This window comes from Protopterus annectens, chromosome 16.part0 (assembly GCF_019279795.1).
Source record: "Protopterus annectens isolate FY-2018-M chromosome 16.part0, PAN1.0, whole genome shotgun sequence".
Taxonomy (NCBI): Eukaryota; Metazoa; Chordata; order Ceratodontiformes; family Protopteridae; genus Protopterus; species Protopterus annectens.
In genome coordinates, this window is record NC_056750.1 from 279803412 (window position 1) to 279826327 (window position 22916).

At 36.8% G+C, this 22916-nt stretch overlaps 1 protein-coding gene across 1 annotated transcript; it reads right to left on the reverse strand.

The window, feature by feature from the left end:
* Positions 1-205: 205 nt before the first annotated feature.
* On the reverse strand, positions 206-1579 carry LOC122790587 (early nodulin-75-like). The gene has a single exon (XM_044058113.1). The coding sequence runs from the start codon at positions 1577-1579 to the stop codon at positions 206-208; it is 1374 nt and encodes a 457-aa protein (XP_043914048.1).
* Between the last annotated feature and the right edge of the window lie 21337 nt (positions 1580-22916).

Consider the following 22916-nt stretch of genomic DNA (forward strand, 5'->3'; position numbering starts at 1 on the left):
TAATCATATTTAGTTTTACTACTTCTTCAATTATAGTATAAAGTATATTATTTTCATTTTAAACATTTTATATTGATAGCTGCACCCCAAACATGTACTGAATTGGGTCATAGTTACCAATTTTTTCAAGTACTGCATTCAAGACAGGATTTCATACAAGCATTTTAAAGGCCTTATATGGTTGGATGGTGTATGCTAGATTTCATTACAGGCATTCTAAAGGCTTTATATGGTTGGGTGTTGTATGCTGCATTTCATACAGGCATTCTAAAGGCTTTATATGGTTGGGTGGTATATGCTGCATTTCATACAGACATTCTAAAGGCTTTATTTGGTTGGGTGGTATATGCTGCATTTCATACAGACATTCTAAAGGCTTTATATGGTTGGGTGGTGTATGCTGCATTTCATACAGACATTCTAAAGGCTTTATATGGTTGGGTGTTGTATGCTGCATTTCATACAGGCATTCTAAAGGCTTTATATGGTTGGGTGTTGTATGCTGCATTTCATACAGACATTCTAAAGGCTTTATTTGGTTGGGTGGTATATGCTGCATTTCATACAGACATTCTAAAGGCTTTATATGGTTGGGTGGTGTATGCTGCATTTCATACAGACATTCTAAAGGCTTTATATGGTTGGGTGTTGTATGCTGCATTTCATACAGGCATTCTAAAGGCTTTATATGGTTGGGTGGTATATGCTGCATTTCATACAGGCATTCTAAAGGCTTTATATGGTTGGGTGGTGTATGCTGCATTTCATACAGGCATTCTAAAGGCTTTATATGGTTGGGTGGTGTATGCTGCATTTCATACAGGCATTCTAAAGGCTTTATATGGTTGGGTGGTGTATGCTGCATTTCATACAGACATTCTAAAGGTCTTATATGGTTGGGTGGTGTATGCTGCATTTCATACAGGCATTCTATAGGCTTTATATGGTTGGGTGGTGTATGCTGCATTTCATACAGACATTCTAAAGGTCTTATATGGTTGGGTGTTGTATGCTGCAGTTTATACAGACATTCTAAAGGCTTTATATGGTTGGGTGGTGTATGCTGCATTATATACAGACATTCTAAAGGCTTTATATGGTTGGGTGGTGTATGCTGCATTTCATACAGACATTCTAAAGGCCTTATATGGTTGGGTGGTGTATGCTGCATTTCATACAGACATTCTAAAGGTCTTATATGGTTGGGTGTTATATGCTGCATTTCATACAGGCATTCTAAAGGCTTTATATGGTTGGGTGGTATATGCTGCATTTCATACAGACATTCTAAAGGCTTTATATGGTTGGGTGTTGTATGCTGCATTTCATACAGGCATTCTAAAGGCTTTATATGGTTGGGTGTTGTATGCTGCATTTCATACAGGCATTCTAAAGGCTTTATATGGTTGGGTGGTGTATGATGCATTTCATACAGACATTCTAAAGGCTTTATATGGTTGGGTGGTGTATGCTGCATTTCATACAGGCATTCTAAAGGCTTTATATGGTTGGGTGGTGTATGCTGCATTTCATACAGGCATTCTAAAGGCTTTATATGGTTGGGTGGTGTATGCTGCATTTTATACAGACATTCTAAAGGCTTTATATGGTTGGGTGGTGTATGCTGCTGCTGTCTCTTCTTTATGCCATGGTTTATATGCAGCCCTATAAATACATTTACTACACTGTACAGGGTGTTTTGCTGTCCAGGCAAATGTATTATATTTCGGGTTTATTTCTGATGTTAGCCAACTCCTTATTCTTATATGGGGAGTTCACTGATGCATTTGGAATCATTATATAAAAAACAGTTGTTCTAAACATACCTTAGACAATAAAGCACAGTATATCCTACATACTGTGGAAAGATCTTTGGGTTACAGCACAACATTGTATGAGGCATTCACTAGTCATGCCTTATTAGAATACCTACAATTGTCAGTAGTCTATTAAACTTTGCACAAAGAAGTATTCACTTAGATTTGCAGTTTCTAAGGTAAGAACAGTTTTTCTACACACACCCCCCCCCACCAGAAAACTGAGTACAGTTCTTCTCTCATTAGAATGAAAACTCTGTAGGTAGTATATACTGCTCTCTATAACTTATATATATATATATATATATATATATATATATATATATATATATATATATATATATATATATACATATATATATATATATATATATATATATATATATATATATGAATATGTATATATATATATATATATATATATATATATATGAATATGTATATATATATATATATATATATATATATGAATATATATATATATGAGATATATTGAGATCATCACCACAGTAGTCAGGAAATCCTTCTACATGGCACACTTCATCACAAAAGGGTTCTCATCCAGGAAAAAAGAAGTCATTGTTCTCCTCTACTCAACACTCATTAGATCCATTATAGAGTACAATGCCCCTCTTGGAATATACCTCACCAGACATCTGCAGCAGCTCCACAGAAGTACCTCACAAAGAGAATTACTGGCCTCAAACAGATGCCCTGCACTGACTGTCTCAAAAAAACTCCAGCTTTACTCCGTAGCATATCACCTACTCCAAAGTGATCTCTGCCTAACATACAAAGCTATGTCAAACCCAGTGCTGTTGGACATGCTGCACCTAAAGAAATCACAATCCCTCCGAGCTACACGCTCTAGGGACCTAAACCTTGTCACCACAATAAACAGGACATGCTGGAGGGATAGATTCCTGTCCCAGAGACTTCCTCTACTCTGGAACAAGCTACCCATCTATGTCAAGCAAAGTTCCTCATTAGTACTCTTCAAGAAAAATCTTGATGAGTGGATGGGAAATAAGAAATACACCCCGGGGGTCACTTCTGTGGCTCTGCTCGACAGGGGCACAGGAAAATAACTTTCCTGGGTGGCATAAGCCAGAGAACCTTGTTGGCTAGACTTACTTAGGCCCTTGGGCTGATAGCCTAGTACCTAGCTATGAACCTATGAACCTATATGTTTAGGACATGTTTTTGTTATTGATAGTACAATAATAGTTGGTTCTACAAACCATGCCTTCTCAGCCTTAAAACTTATCTTGTGGAAATCACTTCCTGACAAAATCTATAACATTCATGAGTACAGTATGTTCAGACAAATACTATTAAAACTCCTTAGTAAAATATCAACCTGCTCCTGTATCATTCATTCACCCCACCCCCACAACATAACTTTCCTAACTACCTGGCTAATATCTTTAAAGAAACTTTCTTGCCCTCAGTCCTAATAATGACTGATTAAAACATTTAAAAATAATATTCCTTATATGTATATACCTTGGTTGGTCAGGAAATGTCAGTCTTAAAGTGTTATTTTGCTACTAATATTTTACTTATATATTATTACCTACTTGTACTGGAATTTTTTTAATTTGTTATTATTTTTTTTTCTTTTCTTATAAAAACCTCTGTTCCACATTATATGATTATTCATACTTTTATTCTGTGTTCCTGCTGGGCTTGGCAGAAACAGGCCCATACAGGATCAGCCCACTACCCAGTTAACAAACATAATAAAATTAATTACTTAATTTAGATACATTAGATATGGATAGATAGCTTGATTTATTTAGCTATTGGAAGAAACCAATTACTAATACTATGTATTATCTTGGCACTCCCAGTCACTATTCACTATTGCAGTTCCTAAGATAAACACAGTTAGCCTGTATATAAATGTTTTCATGCTTGGATGTTTAGTTTTACTTATTAACTGAGGACAACGTGGAAGAATTACTAATGACACAGGAGTAGAAATGGAAGCTGGTATAAATTACACCATCAATTCCAGTTTCCTGAAGTGTAAATGCTTCCTAGGAAGTGCTCAAGGGTTCTCCTAAATCCACAAGCTTTTGATGGGGCAGAAAGGTTCAACAACACACAATTCTAGAAAGCACTGTCAAGATAGTGATTTTATTTATTTATTTATTTGTTTGTTTGTTTGTTTGTTTGTTTTTTCCTGGAAAAATGAGAAAAGTTCTTACCTCATTAGAAAGAAAACCGCATTCCAGAGAATAGTTAGTGGAAGCTACCCCATTGCCTTTTTGCAAAAAATCAAGCTAAAGATTAAAGACACTGATAAGATAAAAGTCGAGAGATTAAAATAATTCTGACCTTAAACTATGAAAGTGGGATAAGAGGATAACTATTTTTGTTCTGAATGATATTGGACACAAAACCTTAGACTGAGGGATACACAAGTGGGGAAAGAAATAACCTTACAGTAATCTAGTTTGATAAGTGAGAATTAATTCACAACTGCATCGCAGATAGAAGAGTAGGCACTTAATAGCACAGACCTATGGTGATTGCACTGTGAGTATAACCAAAAATAGTTGCCTGGAGATCTAAGAAAAAATAGAATAGAGTCTCTGTCTAAGAGATTTGGGATACAGGGAGTAGCATGCTTACTGGAGGTACAGAAAAAAGAGAAATATTTAGGGAATGCCATTCTCACTTGTATGCAATTACAACTGTCATTAATGTGAAGGAGGTTTTCATTAGCTGTGTCCAATATCTAAGATTTCCATGCAACAGAATTGCTATAAATAGGCACAGACATATATCAGAATTAAAACAGACCTTTCTGCTCTTAAACCACGTAAGGTAGCAGGCCCAGATGACTACCTCTGAAATGCTATAAATGAGGAGGGGATGAACTGTATTCAGCCTTACTACTTTGTACTTTTGGTTCTATTTATAAAAAGATGAGAATCTTCCCATCAATAACCATGGCAAACAATGTTAGTAAAGAAACTTCAAAAAACAAAAAAAAAGACATGGCTGATAAAACCAAAGAAACTAATTTAATATGCCAAAACAGTTAAGTGCTTTTATCTTTACATTCTTCAAAGACAACATCAGAGCACAGACATAATGACATCACTTCCTTTTATAACTTCCAGGTCAATCTATTCCTTTCATTTAAAGTGACATCATACATAGAAGGATAGTTACCTTAAAATGGATACAATGGAAACAATTTCACTTAATCCAGCAGGGCTATAAGCATACAATTTAAGCTGCCAACACAATTCTGTAATTTGTAGTAGTTCATTGTGTGTACCACCTCTCAAGTCAGTTTGTATCCTTTCTATATCAAAGAACACAAATGTATTATCTTGGCTGTCTTTTATGGTATTATAAATAATGAATTTATAACATCCTTTTTTTAATGTCATGTAAATGTTCATATAAAATGGCTTTTGGTTTTTCCGATATAAAAGGCAGTGTACATTTTACACAGTGCAACATAAATCACCCCATTTGTTTTGAAATTAATGTATCCATTAGATTTCAGAATACCATAACAGAAAATATCTACTTGAGCTCCATCTTGAATATGGAGGCACTGTCACATTTAAATTTACAGCTGATATATTGCTTTCATCTACCAAACTGTATAAAACCATTCTAGCCCTAACTTGTTTGAAATCCCATTAAATAAATCTTTCACACCTACAGTGGCAAATAAAATATTGTCATCATACTTGTCTACTGTCATTTTTTTTCAAAAAGTTCCATGAGTATTTTTAAATATAGAACCAAATAAACATATAGTAGCATGACTGCTAAACCAAATGGACCAACACAGACTTAAAAACAAAAACTTTTATTGTACCAAAAATTAAGAGCTTTCGTCCAACAAAGCATGGACTTCTTCAGAATCTAAAGCAACAAAAATTGGTGTGTTTTTATAAGAACGCAATAGTCTATTAAATCCTAATCAACCAATTAATAAAATATATATATATATATATATATATATATATATATATATATAATTAAAGGGTCCACACATAAATAGGCTCACTCAATAATATACAAAGCAGAAAATATGTGAGATACAAAATCAGTAACATTAAAACTGTCACATTAAAAATACTTATTTAAAATTGTTTATGAAATAGCAGGCCTTAGTTTTAAAACAGGCTGGAGGGAAATATTTCCATTTATTCCTGGAGCATAAGATTCATTCAGTCTAAGCTGCCACCTTATCTCTTTTTCCTCCAAAAGTGTTTTTTCGTCACCATCCCTGGCATTAATCTGGATTTGATCTAATATTGCAAAATGAAACTTTGAACAGTTTGTACTAACTGAATGGTGTTTAAATAGAGCATTGTTGTCATTCCTCTTACTTATACTATATAAGTGTTCATAAATACGACTTCTAAGAGCCCTTTCAGTTTTGCAAACATAAAATGCTGGGCAGTTGAGGCACTTGGACAAATAGACCACCCTTTTGGAAAGACAGTTTCCTCTCTTAAAAAAAAAATTGTCCTGGTTATATTGTGTAGAATCAAATATTCAGCATTCAAAATATAGGGGCACCACTTACAAACAACACACCTTCTTGTGCCCTCCCCTCTTGTCTTACCCAAATTTTTTGAATGCTCAATATTTTCAATGTTGGCTTTAATATTAAGACCAGTTTTGAAAACAAAAGAAGGGTTGTCTCCCAAGAGTTGGTAAACATCTTGGTTTCCCTTTAAAATATTCCAATTTTTCATAAAAATACTCTTAACCTCTTTAAAATAAGATCCGTATTCCAAAATCCAGGCCCTTTCATAATTTCTTATTGTCCTGTGTTCTCATATGGGATTCAAAGCCTAAGCCTAACAATGGTTTATATTTGAGGCCTAATTGTGAAATCACATAGTCCGTAGCATCATTACTCAAGGGAGAAGGGTAACCCCTTTTCCTACACATGTTCCACATAAAATCCAGCTCTTTAATAATGTCTTCAAACTGAGAAGTCAATCTAGCTGCTCTGATGAACTGTCCCTTAACAATGCTTTTTTTTCCGATTAAAGAGATGACAGCTAGAATATTCTAAATACGAATTACTGAAAGTTGGCTTCCTATATGTATTGGATTTGAAGGCAGTATCAGTATGTGCTATCATAGTATCCAGGTAATAAATACCCACTGCACTGAAATTGTATGTAAACTTAAAAAAAATAAGACATCTGATGTAAATAATTAATTGTTCAATTTCATATACTGGTCCATTCCATAAAATAAATATATCATCTAAAAATCTTAGATACAGCTTAATATATTTAGTATGAGGGCTTTCACACAGATGTACTTTCCTAGTCCAATAAAACCAAATTGGGAAAAATGGGGGCACATGAAGCCCCCATAGCTACTCTCTTAATTTATGTATATTCCCCTACAAAATAATAAAATTATTCTCTAAAACCAAGGTCATAAGCTCATTAATCAAATTTATTTTATCATTGTCAAACCTTGAATATTTAGTTACACTATTATAAAAAAAGCTCTAAACCTCTATCCTTTGGTATACAAGTAAATAAATAAATTATATCTATAGTAAAAAAATATTAAATCATTTGACCAAATATCCTGCTTTAAACATCCAAGGAAATCCCAAGAGTCAAAAATTAAATGTTTCACTTTAGAGTAAACAGGCTTGAGCCACCTGTCTACAAGTACCCCCAAGGGGTATGTTTTAGATTTACCACCAGAAACAATAGGTCAAAATGGTGACTTCTCAATATTTTTATAAATCTTAGAAATCCCAAATATCATACCTGTCACTGGTGTCTTAGCATTCAAAAATTCTAAATTTCACTTGTTATTCTCTGACCTATTAAATATTCTTCTAAATATGAGTCAATTCTATTATAAGCAATATTAATTTCATTTAAAGAAACTGGTAAGTATGTCTCAATATCAGCTAATACGTCAAACATAGTCTTGTAATATTCAAAATCATCAAACATTACTATCCCCCCTCCCTTATCTGGATGCATAATCCTGATAGATTTGTCATTCCTGAGCTGCTGAAATAGTATCCATTCATCTTTAGTTAAACTGAAAGAATGCCTCTTCTTTTTATTAAGTTTAACTTGCAACTTATATAAATCCTCCAAAATAGCATCCTCAGCCAAAGAAAGGGTAGGATATAATTGCGGGTTGAATATACTTTTCTTCCTATACTCAAAATTACTATCATTTTTCCAAATATTGTCTTTTTTGTCATTAAAATAAATTGCTAGATTAAGTTTCCTAAAATATAACTTAGACTCAATAAGAGTGTCAACACCGCTGGGCCTCATAACACCTCTGGGTGGGCGTTAATTACACATTAACACACACCTTGTCAGGCATTATTACTTGCATAGTTATCATTTTACAGAAACCTCTTCATATGTATCACTATATAGGTGTTCTAACATTTTGTTCACATAGTTAGAATGATTTATCACTACAAGTCCTCCACCTTCATCAAGCTTCATTATCCGAATTTCAGAATTATTACAAAATTCTCTAACAATATACCATTCATCTTGGTTGAAATTATACCAACAACAGCTGTTCTTGTTAATGTTGCTCAAGTGGCCCCAAATGTCCTGATCACACATTTTCAAAAGTGCATACAAGTGAGTGTGATGGTGGATTAAATGTACTATGCCTAATTAACTTGTCTCCAGAAGTTTCTACATTAATTTCATTTGTTTAATTACTTGAATGCCAAAGACCTAAACTTAATTTATGGGTAAACAATCCTAAGTCAGTTAATACATTTGTTACCTTAGCTCTTGTTGTTGGAACAAAAGTAGTTCCTCTTTGAAACAAATGAACATGCTTAAAATCAATAACAACATCACTGTAATTATAAATTTTAAAGTCATCGTGGTCATTGGCCATAATTGTGTAGTTTATGTCCTTTTTGTTCCAAGCTCCCTGACACCCCTTCCTTCTCATTCTTGAATTTGCTTTCCATCTTGTTTGAGTGATGCATTGTTGTTCTGCTGGTATCACTGTCTCACCCTCTCTGATCTCCTGGGCATGGGTACTTACTCTAAAAGGTTATCCCCCCTATTTTTATTGTTCTCCGGCGCATAATTAGAACTTGGTGAATACATCGTTTTACCACTCTCTGTTTTGAACACTCGATTTAGATGGTGTGGTGGGTGTGCTTCATTGTTACTGCAATCCCTCCAGTCCCACTCCAGTTTGGTTTCTCTCCCATTCTTAATAGTGTCACAGGAGGATTGAACTTTATCAAATATTTTGTAATATTTGTCTTGGTAAACACTAAATAGTACATCTTATTAACAGATGCAGCCAGAGAAGTAATCTCACTATTAAGTCTCTTCATTTCATGTCCATTGTACTTCATAACAAACTCTGTATATTCACACCCACGTCGATCAAACAGTTGCAATAACATATTCAAAGCCTTCAATTACCCCTGTCAGAAATTTCCAGTTATGGATCCTTTGGGTACTGTTTTGTACCAAATACATTCTCTGAAACATTGCTTTTCAATCTGTAATTTACAAAACTTTAAAAGTTGTTTCTCATTATCACTGAGTACATTGTTCAAAGATCTATTACCTTCACTGGGACCAGGTACAAATTCCACTCTGTAGTTCAACCAGTCCTGAATGGATAGGATATTAAAATGTTCTTTCCAAACTATAGTCATTTATGATAAAGAACATATTTTTTTTCATCTCTGGAAATAAGTTACCTTATGTAAACCAAGAAAGTGAAATTTTCAAAAAAATTTTCAGGTAAAAAAAATTCAATGACAAAATCTTTTGAGTGCATATATGTTCGCAGGATTGAATGACAGATTGATTATTGCATCTGATTTAAGGACATGGGGTGATATTCATAATCATTACATGAATGAGTAAAAAGTATCTGAGGTTTCTGAGAGCTGCGATCCATAGAGGCCATGTACAATAATGCATGATGGCTATGAATAAGTGTAAGCAGATGAACACATAATGAGATGTAAAAGAGAAATTATGTAAAACAGTGTATGCTAATGAGGTCTCTCACCTACTTGTTATCTGTAGTCAAAGTTTAAAATTTTCCGTTATGCCAGCAGATTTGTTATAAAAGATGGAGTCGCACCTATTTTATCTACTTTGCAATCTATGATGATACTGTAATTTGCTTCTGCCCTAACTATTGCATCACCGATGTCTCCGCCCATCACCTGGGCAGTGCACACAATTCCCATTTCTGGCACACTAGTTCACTCTTCCACCTCTTCCTGCATGGTAGGATACCCAGTGGTCATCTTGTTGGTACATGGAAAAATATATTTTTTTCTTTTTTCTAATTTATTTAAGTAGTTACTTATAGTAAAATGTATTGCTGAGTACTAAACCACTTTTTCTTTGTTTTGTTAACCCCACCCCCATCTCTCTCCTTCTAACAATCTTTTTTTTCTTTTTTCTTTCAGGGGTTGCCAGATATTCACTGGAGCCATGGCTCATGACACCACTGATAAATCCAAGTGGAGCTGCAGAATATAATTATAATGCAGTCCTGTCCCAGGCTGGTTTGGTCATCAAGAGAATCTTTAGTCTCTTGAAGAGTCAATATTACATGCTTGGATAAGTCTGGGGCTTCCCTTCAGTGTGACCCAGCTCTTATATGCAGGATGTTTACTGCATGCTGAATTCTGCACAACATGATCATGCACCAGCCTGGTATTAACGTGACCCGTGCTGTCACTGAATCTCCCATTTCCAATCCTACTATGCTTAATAGTAAGCAGTTGATAGCAGTAGTAAGGGAACCCATGTGACAGGCACAGCACATGGCTGCATGGGTAAAGAGGTGGTATCTATTCCAGAGCTATGGACCATGACATTCAGGTTAGTGTTTCCTTTCTTGCAAAAAATACATAGAAAACAATCAATGCATGCACTGATATCTGTGGATTATACTGTGTGGTGTATGGTCTACTGTCACTGTTCATCAGGCATTCCTTTTCATTTTTAATTAATAATTTTTTTATTAACAGGTAGTCATTATTGTTTGTAAAAATCATGCCTGAGTGCTAATTGACTCCTGTTCAGAAGGCATTGTGTAAGGAATAGTCATATTTTTAACTGTTTTGCGTATGTATGTACTGAATGTCCTGAAGTGGTGCATTTAGTAAAAAGTGTTACTTCAGTACTTATCATGAGTTCAAGGTATCACACATCAGATTATTTAATTTTGTTATACACAATAATTTGTAGTCTCAGAGACAAAAACTTCATTATTTGTGTAGTGGTGAGGGTAAAGTGGTAGCAGTAATAGTTTGCATGGCAGGATACTTATTTTTCTTAATTTACTTATTAGTGTTTCCCTGAGTAATTGTGTATTACTACTGCTAACTTGTAGGTAATTGCTAGCTGAAACAGTGATAATGGATAAAGCATTACTGGTGATAATCTCTGCAATCTTATGTTATGACATGTAGCTTTCTATGAGGTTTTAAGCTGTACTGTTAACAGGAATGAAATGCATACAGTTGAAAAGTGTCCTAAGTTTCTCCCACACCCTTCTACATTATTTTATTTAGTAGTTTATCCCCCTTTATGTTACACATTAACATATGTGCATGTGTAAAGGTCAAATTGTGATGGCTTCCAATTCCAGTTTTAAGGCAAGTAGTCACATCTCATTAAATAAGCAACTGCCAAGATGTTACAGTTTCTCTATATATAGCACATGTATATCTCTGCCACCTACAAGCTACAACACCTTCATGCTGTCAAAAAATCATTCGGCAAAGGCAAAAAATTTAACTTAAAAACACTATGGAAGGCTGCATCAACCGAATGACTGTCAGACATGTCTGCTTCTCATATGACATTGCCTGCTCCCATTGTAGAAGACATATCAGCAGTACCAGCTGCACATCAACAACTCCCTGGCTCACTTTTATGAGAGACGGTGCTGCTGAAAACAACCATTCACAAACTAGAGGTCCCCATGGGTACCTTTCAAATCTTGCTGCAGAACCAAGTTAAACAAATTAAATTCATGGTTCAATGGGTGGCACAGTGAATAACCACTCTGGAGCAAACCACCCAAGACCTATCAGTGCAGATAAAGAAGATAGAACAACTCATTACTTTTCTATTGGACTTTACCCAGATATTAAATGACCGGATTGACGACCAAGAAAACAGAGGATGCAGAAACAACATTCATGTTCCTAGGTATCCAGAAGGAGCAGAGCGAAAAGACATGCTCCACTTCATGCATGCCTAGATCCTTGCCACTCTGGGGCTTGAAACCACCACTGAATTTTTGTTGGAAAGAGCTCATTGGTAATTACTCCACATTACACAGCCAAGCGCACCACTAAGATCTGTGATCATGTGCTTTCTGTCTGATCAGCAGAAAGAGGACATACTCAGAACTGCCTAGGTGAAAAAGATATTACCTACCTGGGTAGAAAGGTGAGATTTAAGAATGACTACTCAAAACAGGTCTGGCAAAGTGCAAAATATGGCATCCCCTGCTGAGGCTGCTTAAAGAAAAAGGACTGAAATCTATGTTGCTCTAACTAGCTCACTTAAAGCTCCAGTTCCCAATGGTCCTTGGTATTCCTGCATTTTGAAGAGGATGTGCAGTATCTGAAGGACCAAGCCAACATTACAGTCCTAGATTATATGGACTGGATTTCAGCAACCTCAAAGAGAGGAAGAGCTGCCAATGGCACGACATCAGCTTCTCTAAATTTTAAATGGTCCAAGTCCCTTCCAGAGCCAGTGGATTTGAATATCGAGGCAATCGTCACCAGATGGAAGTGTAATTCTGTTCATTGCATCACTACAGAAGCTAGCCATTCGTGATGTATAGTGAAGGCTTACTGGTACTGCTGCTGTTAATGTTATCTCATTGTATGCATTAATCGTTGATTAGATGTATAACTTGGGGCTCTCTGACTATGCCTTAGTGGATTATCCAACATGTTCATATAACATTTTGTCCAACAGTCTACAGGGTTTGAAGTTCTGAGTTTTCTTTCTCCTATGACCTTGGAAGCATATGCTTCTTTTGTACATAGTCATATTAGAACACTGTTGACTTTGTTCAGTTTTACTGCAGTTAGCTGCAAAGTTATGTTATTAGGTTAATTATTAAATCTGTTCTAATTTTTTTATCTGCTATTAATCATTTTTAGTTATTACACAAGCAAGCCAACATCTTTAGCTATTCCACACCCAGATATATTTTGCTCCTTAAATGATAGAAAGCCTGAAAGTTATATTCTAGAATTTTTGTGATATAGTGGTGGTCTGGGCAAGTCTTCAGGGTTATGTACAGGTTTGATTGAACTTTAGTGCTATGAAGTTACTTAATATTAGTGTAAATAGTACAGTATCAATTAAACTGTAAAACAAGCTCATCTGCGAACAGTCCATATTATGGGATTCTTATAAAGTCTACTTTCACACCAGGCTATGATCAAGGAGAAATGGACTGTGGAAAAATGGAATGCTGACCTAAACTCTTTATATCCTTGCTATTGGCAGGAATTCCTCCAGCAGTCCTCTGCGAAAAATTGTTTGCTATCATCCTCCATTGTCACTATCAAGCAAATACAGGAGATCATGAGTAAGAAAACAAAATTAGCTTTAGATAAAATTTGCTTCAATACTATGAAGTCTGTCCTACAGTAGCATCTAGATTAGCTAGAAAATCTGAGAAAAAAAAACTTAAAGTATCCTCACCCTTACTTAGCCTGAGATCACCAGATAAATCTAAATTGTTTAACTACTGTACAGATAATTGATCAGCTTTATTGATACTACCAGAAACTTTATAGGGAAACAAATTCACATGGCACTTTGGGGATACAGTCATCATCAACTACGACATTCCCACTACTTCATATATTGTGGCCACTTTAACCAAACAGCAAATGCAAACCTTAGAGTCACCTATTTCTATTCAAGAAGTTCTAGCAGCTATCAGGAAGTTAAAAACAATCAAGGCACCAAGGGATAACAGCCTTTCACCTGAGCTTCACAAGTCCTTCTGCTCATAAGCTGCAACATTACTCTGGAAAGCCTATCTGCTGGAATGGACCATGAAATGTCACCCTAATGGAGGCAATCACTGATCCTCCCAAATTTAAAGTCTGGTAAGGAAGCCACATTACATTCAAGCCACCACCACATATCTCTCCTTACTATTGATAAGCATGTATGTGATCATCTGGGTGGCTCGTTTGGCACCCCTTATACCATCATTGGTCCATCCAGATCAGGTGGGGTTTGTTAAAGGTAGGTCCCTACAGCATCATATGCTTCAGGCAGCCCAGTGGTTGGAAAAACGGTAATTTACAAATCATTCCTTAGCAAAGCTTTTTGTAGATACAGAGAAATTCTTCAGTAATACAAACTGGGATTATTTATCCCTAGTTTTGGCATCTTACAATTTCTCCTTTGCTTTTGTAGCGTCCCTTTTGACATTGTATCAAGGTTTGACTGCAGTTGTAAAGGTTGGACTGTGCCTTTCATCTTCATCACTAGGGAACAGGTCCTTAATGTGCCCTCTAAGACCAAGAACACTGCATCAATTGGCCCAAACAATATCCCAGGATGCCTTCTAAATAGTATGAAACATGACCTATCAGGGCCTCTGGAATTACTATTTAACGGTAGCCTCCAAACAGGCTTCATGCCTCATGCCTCATGAATGAAGAAAGCAACTGTCATCCCTCTGCACAAAGGTGGGCCCATCTACAGACCCTGGAAACTACAGACCTAGAAGTCTCACTAGTCTTATATATAAAGCCATGGAAAGAATTATCATGGAGATGATTAATAGAGATATAGTAAACCTCCAGACACTGGACCCAACCCAGTTTGGTTTTGTCAAGGGCAGACCTACTGAACATGGTTGACTTCTTTGAGAAGGTCACCAAAGCAATGGATGAGGGCAAAATCGTTCACACTGCCTACCATGACCTGGCCAAGGCATTTGACACAATACCTCACACGGGCATTGTTGACAAACTCAAGAGGTTAGGTACAAACCCATATGTCACGCAGTGGATAGCCAACTGGCTCACAGACAGGACCCATGTAGTTAGAAGTGTGGAGTCCACCTCTACAAAGAGGCCTGTCACAAGTGGATTCCCTCAGGGATCAGTCTTTGGACCACTCCTTTTTGGCATTTACTTCTCAGACATCAAGGCCAATGTCAGTGGTCTCTGTCTGACTAAATTTGCAGATGATTGCAAAATAGGAGCTGTCATTGAATCTCACATTGACAGGAATGGTCTCCAGGAAGGGCTGACACAGACAAATAACTGGTGTCAGAGTCATGAACTAAAACTAAATGCCAAGAAATGCATTATAGTGTCCTTTGGGAAGTCATCCATCCCTGGTAACAATCATATTGACAACACACCCCTTAGACTTGACTCAGTAATCAGGGACTTTGGGACACACATAGATAGTAATCTAGCCTTTGATCATCATAGGTCTACACTGGTGAGTAAATCATTCTATGTTGCACAACTTATAAACAAATATATGTTATCTATGTCCAAGGAAGTCATTGTTCCACTGTATTTGGCATTCATCAGACCTATCATTGAGTACAATGCCCCCTTTGGTATGTACCTGGTCATTAGTCTAGTAAACATGTATGAACCTATGAACCTATTAACCACAACAAAAGGGGTTCAGCAAGGCTGGCCTTTAGCTCCACTTGTTTTTATTTTGGTGATTGAGTTCTTGGCCACCATTTTAAGTTATGCTGTAAATTCCAAGGACCCAGACATCCCTAATAATTTGCCATGTGGCAGAGTAGCTCTATATGCAGATGATCTTCGAGTCTTTTTACATTATCCCCAGAAAACTCTCCCATGTGTTTGGGCAATATTATCTAATTAGTACCACATATCAGGCTATAAAGTAAGCCCAGTTAAATCTACTTTAATTCTTCAAAACTAATAATAAACTAAAGTATATTGCCCTGCATTTAGCCTCCAATCCTAAGGAATAATGAGATCTAACTCTAGAAGCTATCAAGCACATAGTAGAGGGCTCCGTCCAGGAAAGGGACACCTAGAGCCTGCCTATGGAATTAAACATTTTGTTGGTTAAAATTATTTTGTACCCCAAGATTCTCTTTATTATTCAATCCCTACCAATAAAAAACACAATTTCACTTCTCCAAAGTTGGGATAAGAAGATATTAAAACTTTTATGGGCCCTGTCTTCAGTAGGAGGTTCTTCAACTCATTATAACCCTTCAAAGTCTATAGGAGGTATATGGCTGCCCAGCCTGTTGGTAAGCTTATCAGACCACCATTCCCTTGTTCCTAGGAGAGCTTTAACAAGCTCATTTACTCCCAACTTGATTTAGAAACATAGAGCAGGATGTTTTCTCAAGCTTTAATCCCACAACATTTTCTATAGAATAACTAGAGCACAGGCCATCTTTTTTGATTCTATTTACTACAGCATTTTATATTAGTGTTGCAACAACAGGCACCTCACAACATTTAAAGAGTTTTTATCAAATCACCCATGCAATATTTCACAAATTAGATCTTTCACATGCTTTAGCCTCTGTGTTCCTACCCTTTGGCACTCATCCACAGTTTAATATAAACTGGAAAACCTTCCATGGAATATTTGGTGGGCCAAAAAAACTTGTTTTCACTTGGCAGTTATATTCCAACCTTCACCTGTTATCTTTTTCAGACCTTGTTATATTCCAACCTTCACCTGTTATCTTTTTCAGACCTTGTTATATTCCAACCTTCACCTGTTATCTTTTTCAGACCTTGTTATATTCCAACCTTCACCTGTTATCTTTTTCAGACCTTGTTATATTCCAACCTTCACCTGTTATCTTTTTCAGACCTTGCTGTAGAAAATGTCATTCCATCGCATCGCCTTATGTACTACTATCAGCTTACCTCTATGCTACAATTCACAATCATTTAAATGGGAGTGACACTATTACTAACTCTCCTTTGTTACAGCTGTACAATCAACTTATAAGTCAAATCGTCTGGTTAGGTTTAATGTTCCCACTCTATCTCAAATACGGATTGGGGTTTAATATAGCCTCTCACTGGACTTTTGTTTCTACACACAAAAGACTGCTAAATGTATTGCAGACAAACAACTTACTAATATTATGTTCTTTCCTTTCATGCTCAATTATTCCCTGTAGGCTTTTTCTAACCCCAGACATTTTACACAGATGGTTTTTGACAGCTACGTTCATATGCTGGAAATGTTAGCAAGAGCAGTATTACACCTCATGGAGGCATATTTATGGGATTGTCCACTTTTGCATAAGTTTTGATCAGATTTTGATGATAAAATTAAACCCATTTTCCATCTATATCCATATATCTGGAAGAATTAGTGGTATAGGGCTATGCTGAAACTATCGCAGGCTCAAACTAAGTCTTTTTCATTGTGCTTTTAGCAGCTAAAATAGCCATCAACAGATGATGGAAGTCAATGGAACTTCCATCTATATACAAATGCTGGCAAATCCTCTCTGCTGTATACATTGCAGAACTTGCTATAGCCAAGAGAAAACATAAGGAGACTCCATACAAGAATGTCCTGCCCTTTTACCATTACTTAGTATGGATTCCTACTTCTGTACAGCAGTGCATCAGTAAATGTGCACAATCTCTGCTGTTTATACCTAGCTACAAGCCATGCATACAAATATCTTGTCAGTGCAGTGCATTCTCGTATTTATCATAGAGAGAGCTTACATTGATATACTTATGCTGGGAATGCATCTCTTAGTGGGTATGCAACCTATTTCAATTTATTTTAATGCATTCCAACTCATTTCAATTCAACTAAATGAAATTAAATGACAGCACAAGTGACATTATCTGAATTAATTCTAGTTAAATCAGTGCTAAATCAAACAAACTAAATATTAATAATTTTTAGATATACCCTGGGATTCATTAGCAATCACATAGGCTTCACACTAAGCCTACACAATTTAATCTTGTTAGTGTGACAAGTAGCAGTGCTAATCAAATATGTATACTGCTACTTGTGCCTACGTGTCTGCAAGCACTATTCTGGCCATGAAAGGGTGCTTGCGAACATGTAAGCACAATGAGCTATTCGATTAGCACTGTTGCTCGTTGTGCCTGCATATTTGCAAGCACCTTTTCATGGCCAACAGTAGTGTTTGTGGCCATGGAAAGGTGATTGCAAGCACAAACACAGAATGCAAACAAAATGGCTTGCCTGTAGGCAAACCTCATATATGAACATGCGCTCTTGCCCAGAAATACTAAGAACAAGTACAGTGAAAGAATTCTGAAGGAGGGGAAGTGGAATGGAGGAAATGTACCCAAATAAGATTACTTGTACTGCAGAAGTAATTAAAAGAGAAGGGGAAATGGGGAAATGTAGTCAAATAGTGCAGGCAAATGTCCTGAAGTGTCAAAGAAACATTTGTAACATATAAATACTGCCATATTGATGTAATGATAATGTCAATGGCAATACTAGACATAAGTACATAAATAACAACGGACATGCTAACAAAGGATGTGAGAGGGAAATAAAGCTGCAGTGTAACAAAGGGGAGTTAATAAAGTGCTGAGTTGAGATAACAGTTAGCAAGGACAGTAGATACATTATGGGATAAATGCACTGACTGCAGTTATTGCATATGAGATGTATGTACTGAAAATGTATGCATGCTATCCAACACCATTGCTGTATTCTCTACTTCAGCATTGCATGCACAAGAAGAAATGAACCTTACAGCTGTTGAGTCATGCACATCAGAAAGGGACATGTTTTGCCAATATCTATTATTTTAACCCATAGTAAAGGGGTTTATCACCCATAAACATGTAATACACAAGCATGAGTTGTATATTCAAGTAAATGCTAAATGGAATTTTAATAATATTCAACATACATACGTGACAAATAACGTTCTCTGTTGGTAAAAGGCACACATCTCATACATCATTATACTGGGGATGCTCACAAGGAATTATAGGGAATAGTAGCATAATAGCAATTCAACAGCACCTACACAAAAGAAAGTGTCATAACAGAGGCCTAATAACACCTCCTGATGAGCTGGCAGAATGCCATGCCATAAGAAACATTTTATGTAAGCCCTCATCTACCACCAGGCTGTACAGTGTAAAAAAAATAATTGCAGTAATAAAGAAATGTTTGGATGAAGACATGCAATACAGAGCATAATTATTTTGAAAATATGCAATCCATGTGAGCAATGAATGACATAATAAACATTTGCATCTTGTAATTTTCGAACACATGCTAGGGCAGATAAGAGAGTGATGCATATCAATCATGGAGACCACAGAAATACTCATATTGGTTGTGTCATGAAGAATACCCTTGAAAGGTCTACTGCACTTTCCTGTCGTAAGGGGTATGGATACCCTACCTTGTAGGGCAAAGCCTGAAAAAAGTGGCCCTCTGACTGTGCCATAACTATGTTCTGTATGTAAAGCACTGCTGTCTGACACAGTCATCTGACAGACAGATGTTACCAGATTCAAAACCCTGCCTATGATACTAAGCTCTCTATAGACCTCTGTACTGACTGTGTGTGCCACAGGAAATAAAAATGTCACAAGTAACTGAAATCAATGTGAAGTAAGAAAGGAGTTAAAATTATAATTTCAACAATATGATTTAGTCAGAATGCTGAAAAGCAGCTACATTTTTTACTGTTCACACAACAGAGAGCAGTACAATATCAGTGCCTCTTTGCCAAGGAAGCTGTTTCCATCAGGTAGAACACACATTGTCCCAGAACTGAAGCACATTCTATCTGTGTAGGTATGCTATACAAGCCAGTACTCAATGCACTTGCTACAGGAGCACTCACAGCATGACATGCCCAGAATAACCACTTCACTGCCACAAAATCACAACATGTGATGGTCTATTATTGTCCAGTTTAAAAATAGATGAAAATAACTAGATACAATGTTTTTGTGTAATGTCAGTACATTCATATAATGTTGCCCTTTTCTGGAATTGAACAGCAAGCTCTGTGAGTCTACTGATTAATGACATGTAGATGAATCACAAGTACCACAGTGGAAGTCTTAACACAAGTGTGACACTCCACCTCTGCCAAGTCATTATATCATATGATAGCTTCACAAACAATCTCTTTGAGATGAGTGATGTGGATGCCTATCCCACTATAAATGCACACATTATAACTGTGGTGGATGCATTTAGACATTACAGTATAAAGCCACACAATGCTAACAGTCGGTGAATGTGGGTTCTGACTCCCTGAGCATTTGACTAAGAAAATGCATGATATTGTAGAGAATGAATATGCCACAGTAGAAGTGTCACAACAGTTGTGAGATATGTTTGTATTTCAATGCATTACATTATGTTATTACTGCTAGGATATGTGGGCCCATAATTGCTGTAGTTAGGCAACAACATATCAAATATTGTCTCATTGCCATGTGTCAGTGGAGAGCACTTACTACAAATGATATTTAAGTAAAATGTAATCACGTGTCATCATGTGAAAAATTATTGTAGCTTTTTGTAAGAGAAATCAGCATCTATATGTGAACACAGCAGATGTGTTTGATAACAGTGATAGTGAAATGTACAGTCACAATAAAACTAACAAAATGTAGTCTGATCAGTAATGCCTGGATTTGAACTAACTACCTAAGATTACAAACTAGAGATTAGTGCCTGAATTGCAAGCACCACAAGGCATGTTGCTGTACAACCTTGACAGTGTCCAACTGAATGGATGACATCACCATTCTTTATTAGCTGGACGTTTATGCTAAAAAGTGGTCAGAGGACACTATCCACTGTATACCTACACATCATATAGGTATTTGAAGAGTAGTCTAAACAGTATGAGAGGAAAAGACACAATCACAGCTGGACTCAAACCTCCTACCTATGTAGGTACACAATCTACAAAGCACGATATCAAAGTCGCACACCACAGTAGAAGACGCATTACAGTTGTGAGATACTGTAGTTATGTAAGGATTATGTAATCTTTGTGTTGCCAAAAATTTATTTTCCCCTGGGGATGCTAGAATTTGCTAGTTTAACACTGTGCCACTGAATATACATCTCATAAGTGGAAGTGTATATAACAGTGGTTGTGAGGTAGCCAGTTGTATAAGACAGTAATTACAGTCACACTATTAAAACAAGGATGGGCTTAAACCACATACCTAACTAGTTACTCAATCTATAGAGCACAATATAAACAGCCAGCGTGACAGGAGGATTCTGAGTACAAGTGAGGCATACAGCATCTATGAAGGGATGGCATCAGCAGTGTATTGCCAAAGAGATGTGTGAGTTACAATGACTTTTATAGTCATCTGGGGTTGTAAATGTTGCCAATATAAATGTGTGTAAACTAATCATGAATCCATTTGCAGTCTCTCTCTCACTCTCTCTCTCTCTCTCTCTCTCTCTCTCACACACACACACACACACACACACACACACACACACACACACACACACACACACACACACACACACACACACTCTTAGGAAGTAATTACTGCAGTAGTTGAACCTCTTACCTATCTAGCTGCATATTCTAGAGAACAGTGTAAGAAATGTAAGCACTGCAGGAGAAGTCTGACTTTTAAAGTGTGAGTGCACTTCAGAAAGAATGACCTTATCAGTATGTTGCAGAGAAGATGTTGCTATGAAAAGTGGGATTTCCCCTTGTGAAAGTAGATTGATTTTAGTTGTTGTGGAATTTATACCTACCTAACTTTACAGCCCCACACAGACACTGAGAGATTTGAACATCCTACCTATCTAGGCTACATAATCTATAGGTCATTGCATTAAACGAACACACCACACTAAAGGTCTGACTACAAATGAGCCATACAGCATCTTTGAGAGGATGGCATGGAAAGAATTATCATGGAGATGATCAACAGAGATATAGTAAGCCTTCATATACTGGACCCAACCAAGTTTGTTTTTTTCAAGGGCAGATCATGCCTACTCAACCTGGTGGACGTCTTTGAGATGGTCACCAAAGAAAAGGATGAGGGTAAAATTGTTCACACTGCCTACCTTGACCTGGCCAGGGCATTTGACACAATACCCCATTCGGGCATTGTTGACAAACTCAACAGGTTAGGTACAAACCTGTATGTCACCCGGTGGATATCCAACTGGCTCATAGACAGGATCCAGGAAGTTAGAACTGGGGAGTCCACCTCTACAAAGAGGCCAGTCACAAGTGGAGTGCCTCAGGGATCAGTCCTTGGACCACTCCTTTTTTGTATTTACTTCTCAGAAGTGAAGGCCAGTGTCAGTGGTCTCTGGTTGACTAAATTTGCAGATGATTGCAAATTAGGAGCTGTCATTGAATCTCACACTGACACAAATGGTCTCCAGGAAGGGCTGACACAGACAAACAACTGGTGTCAGAGCTATGGACTAAAACTAAATGCCAAGAAATGCATAACAGCATCCTTTGGGAAGTCATCCATCCCTGGTAACTATCATATTGACAACACACCCCTTAGAGTTGACCCAGTTAGTCAGGGACTTAGGAGCACACATAGATAGTAATCTAGCCTTTGACTATCATGTAGCTACAATGATGAGGAAATCATCATATGTTGCCCAACTTATAAGCAAAGGTATGGCATCAAAATTCAAGGAAGTCATTGTTCCACTGTATCTGGCATTCATCATAACTATCATTGAGTACAATGCCCCATTTGGTATGCACCTAACCAGGCAAATCCAACAACTGGAACATCCACAGAGGTTCCTCACTAAAAGAATACAGAGTGTAAGTAAAATGTCCTATGCAGACCACCTCAAGGCCCTATTCCTGTATTCTGCATCCTACAGGCTTTTGAGGACAGATCTATGCCTGGCATACAGGGCATTGTCAGACTCAACTCTGATGGACCTCATACATATCCACAAGACAAACAGCACTAGAATTACCCATGTTAAAGATGTAAACCTTGCCTGTGACATAAATAGGACCTGCTGGAGAGATAGGTATGTATTCCAACCCTTGTCTATGGAA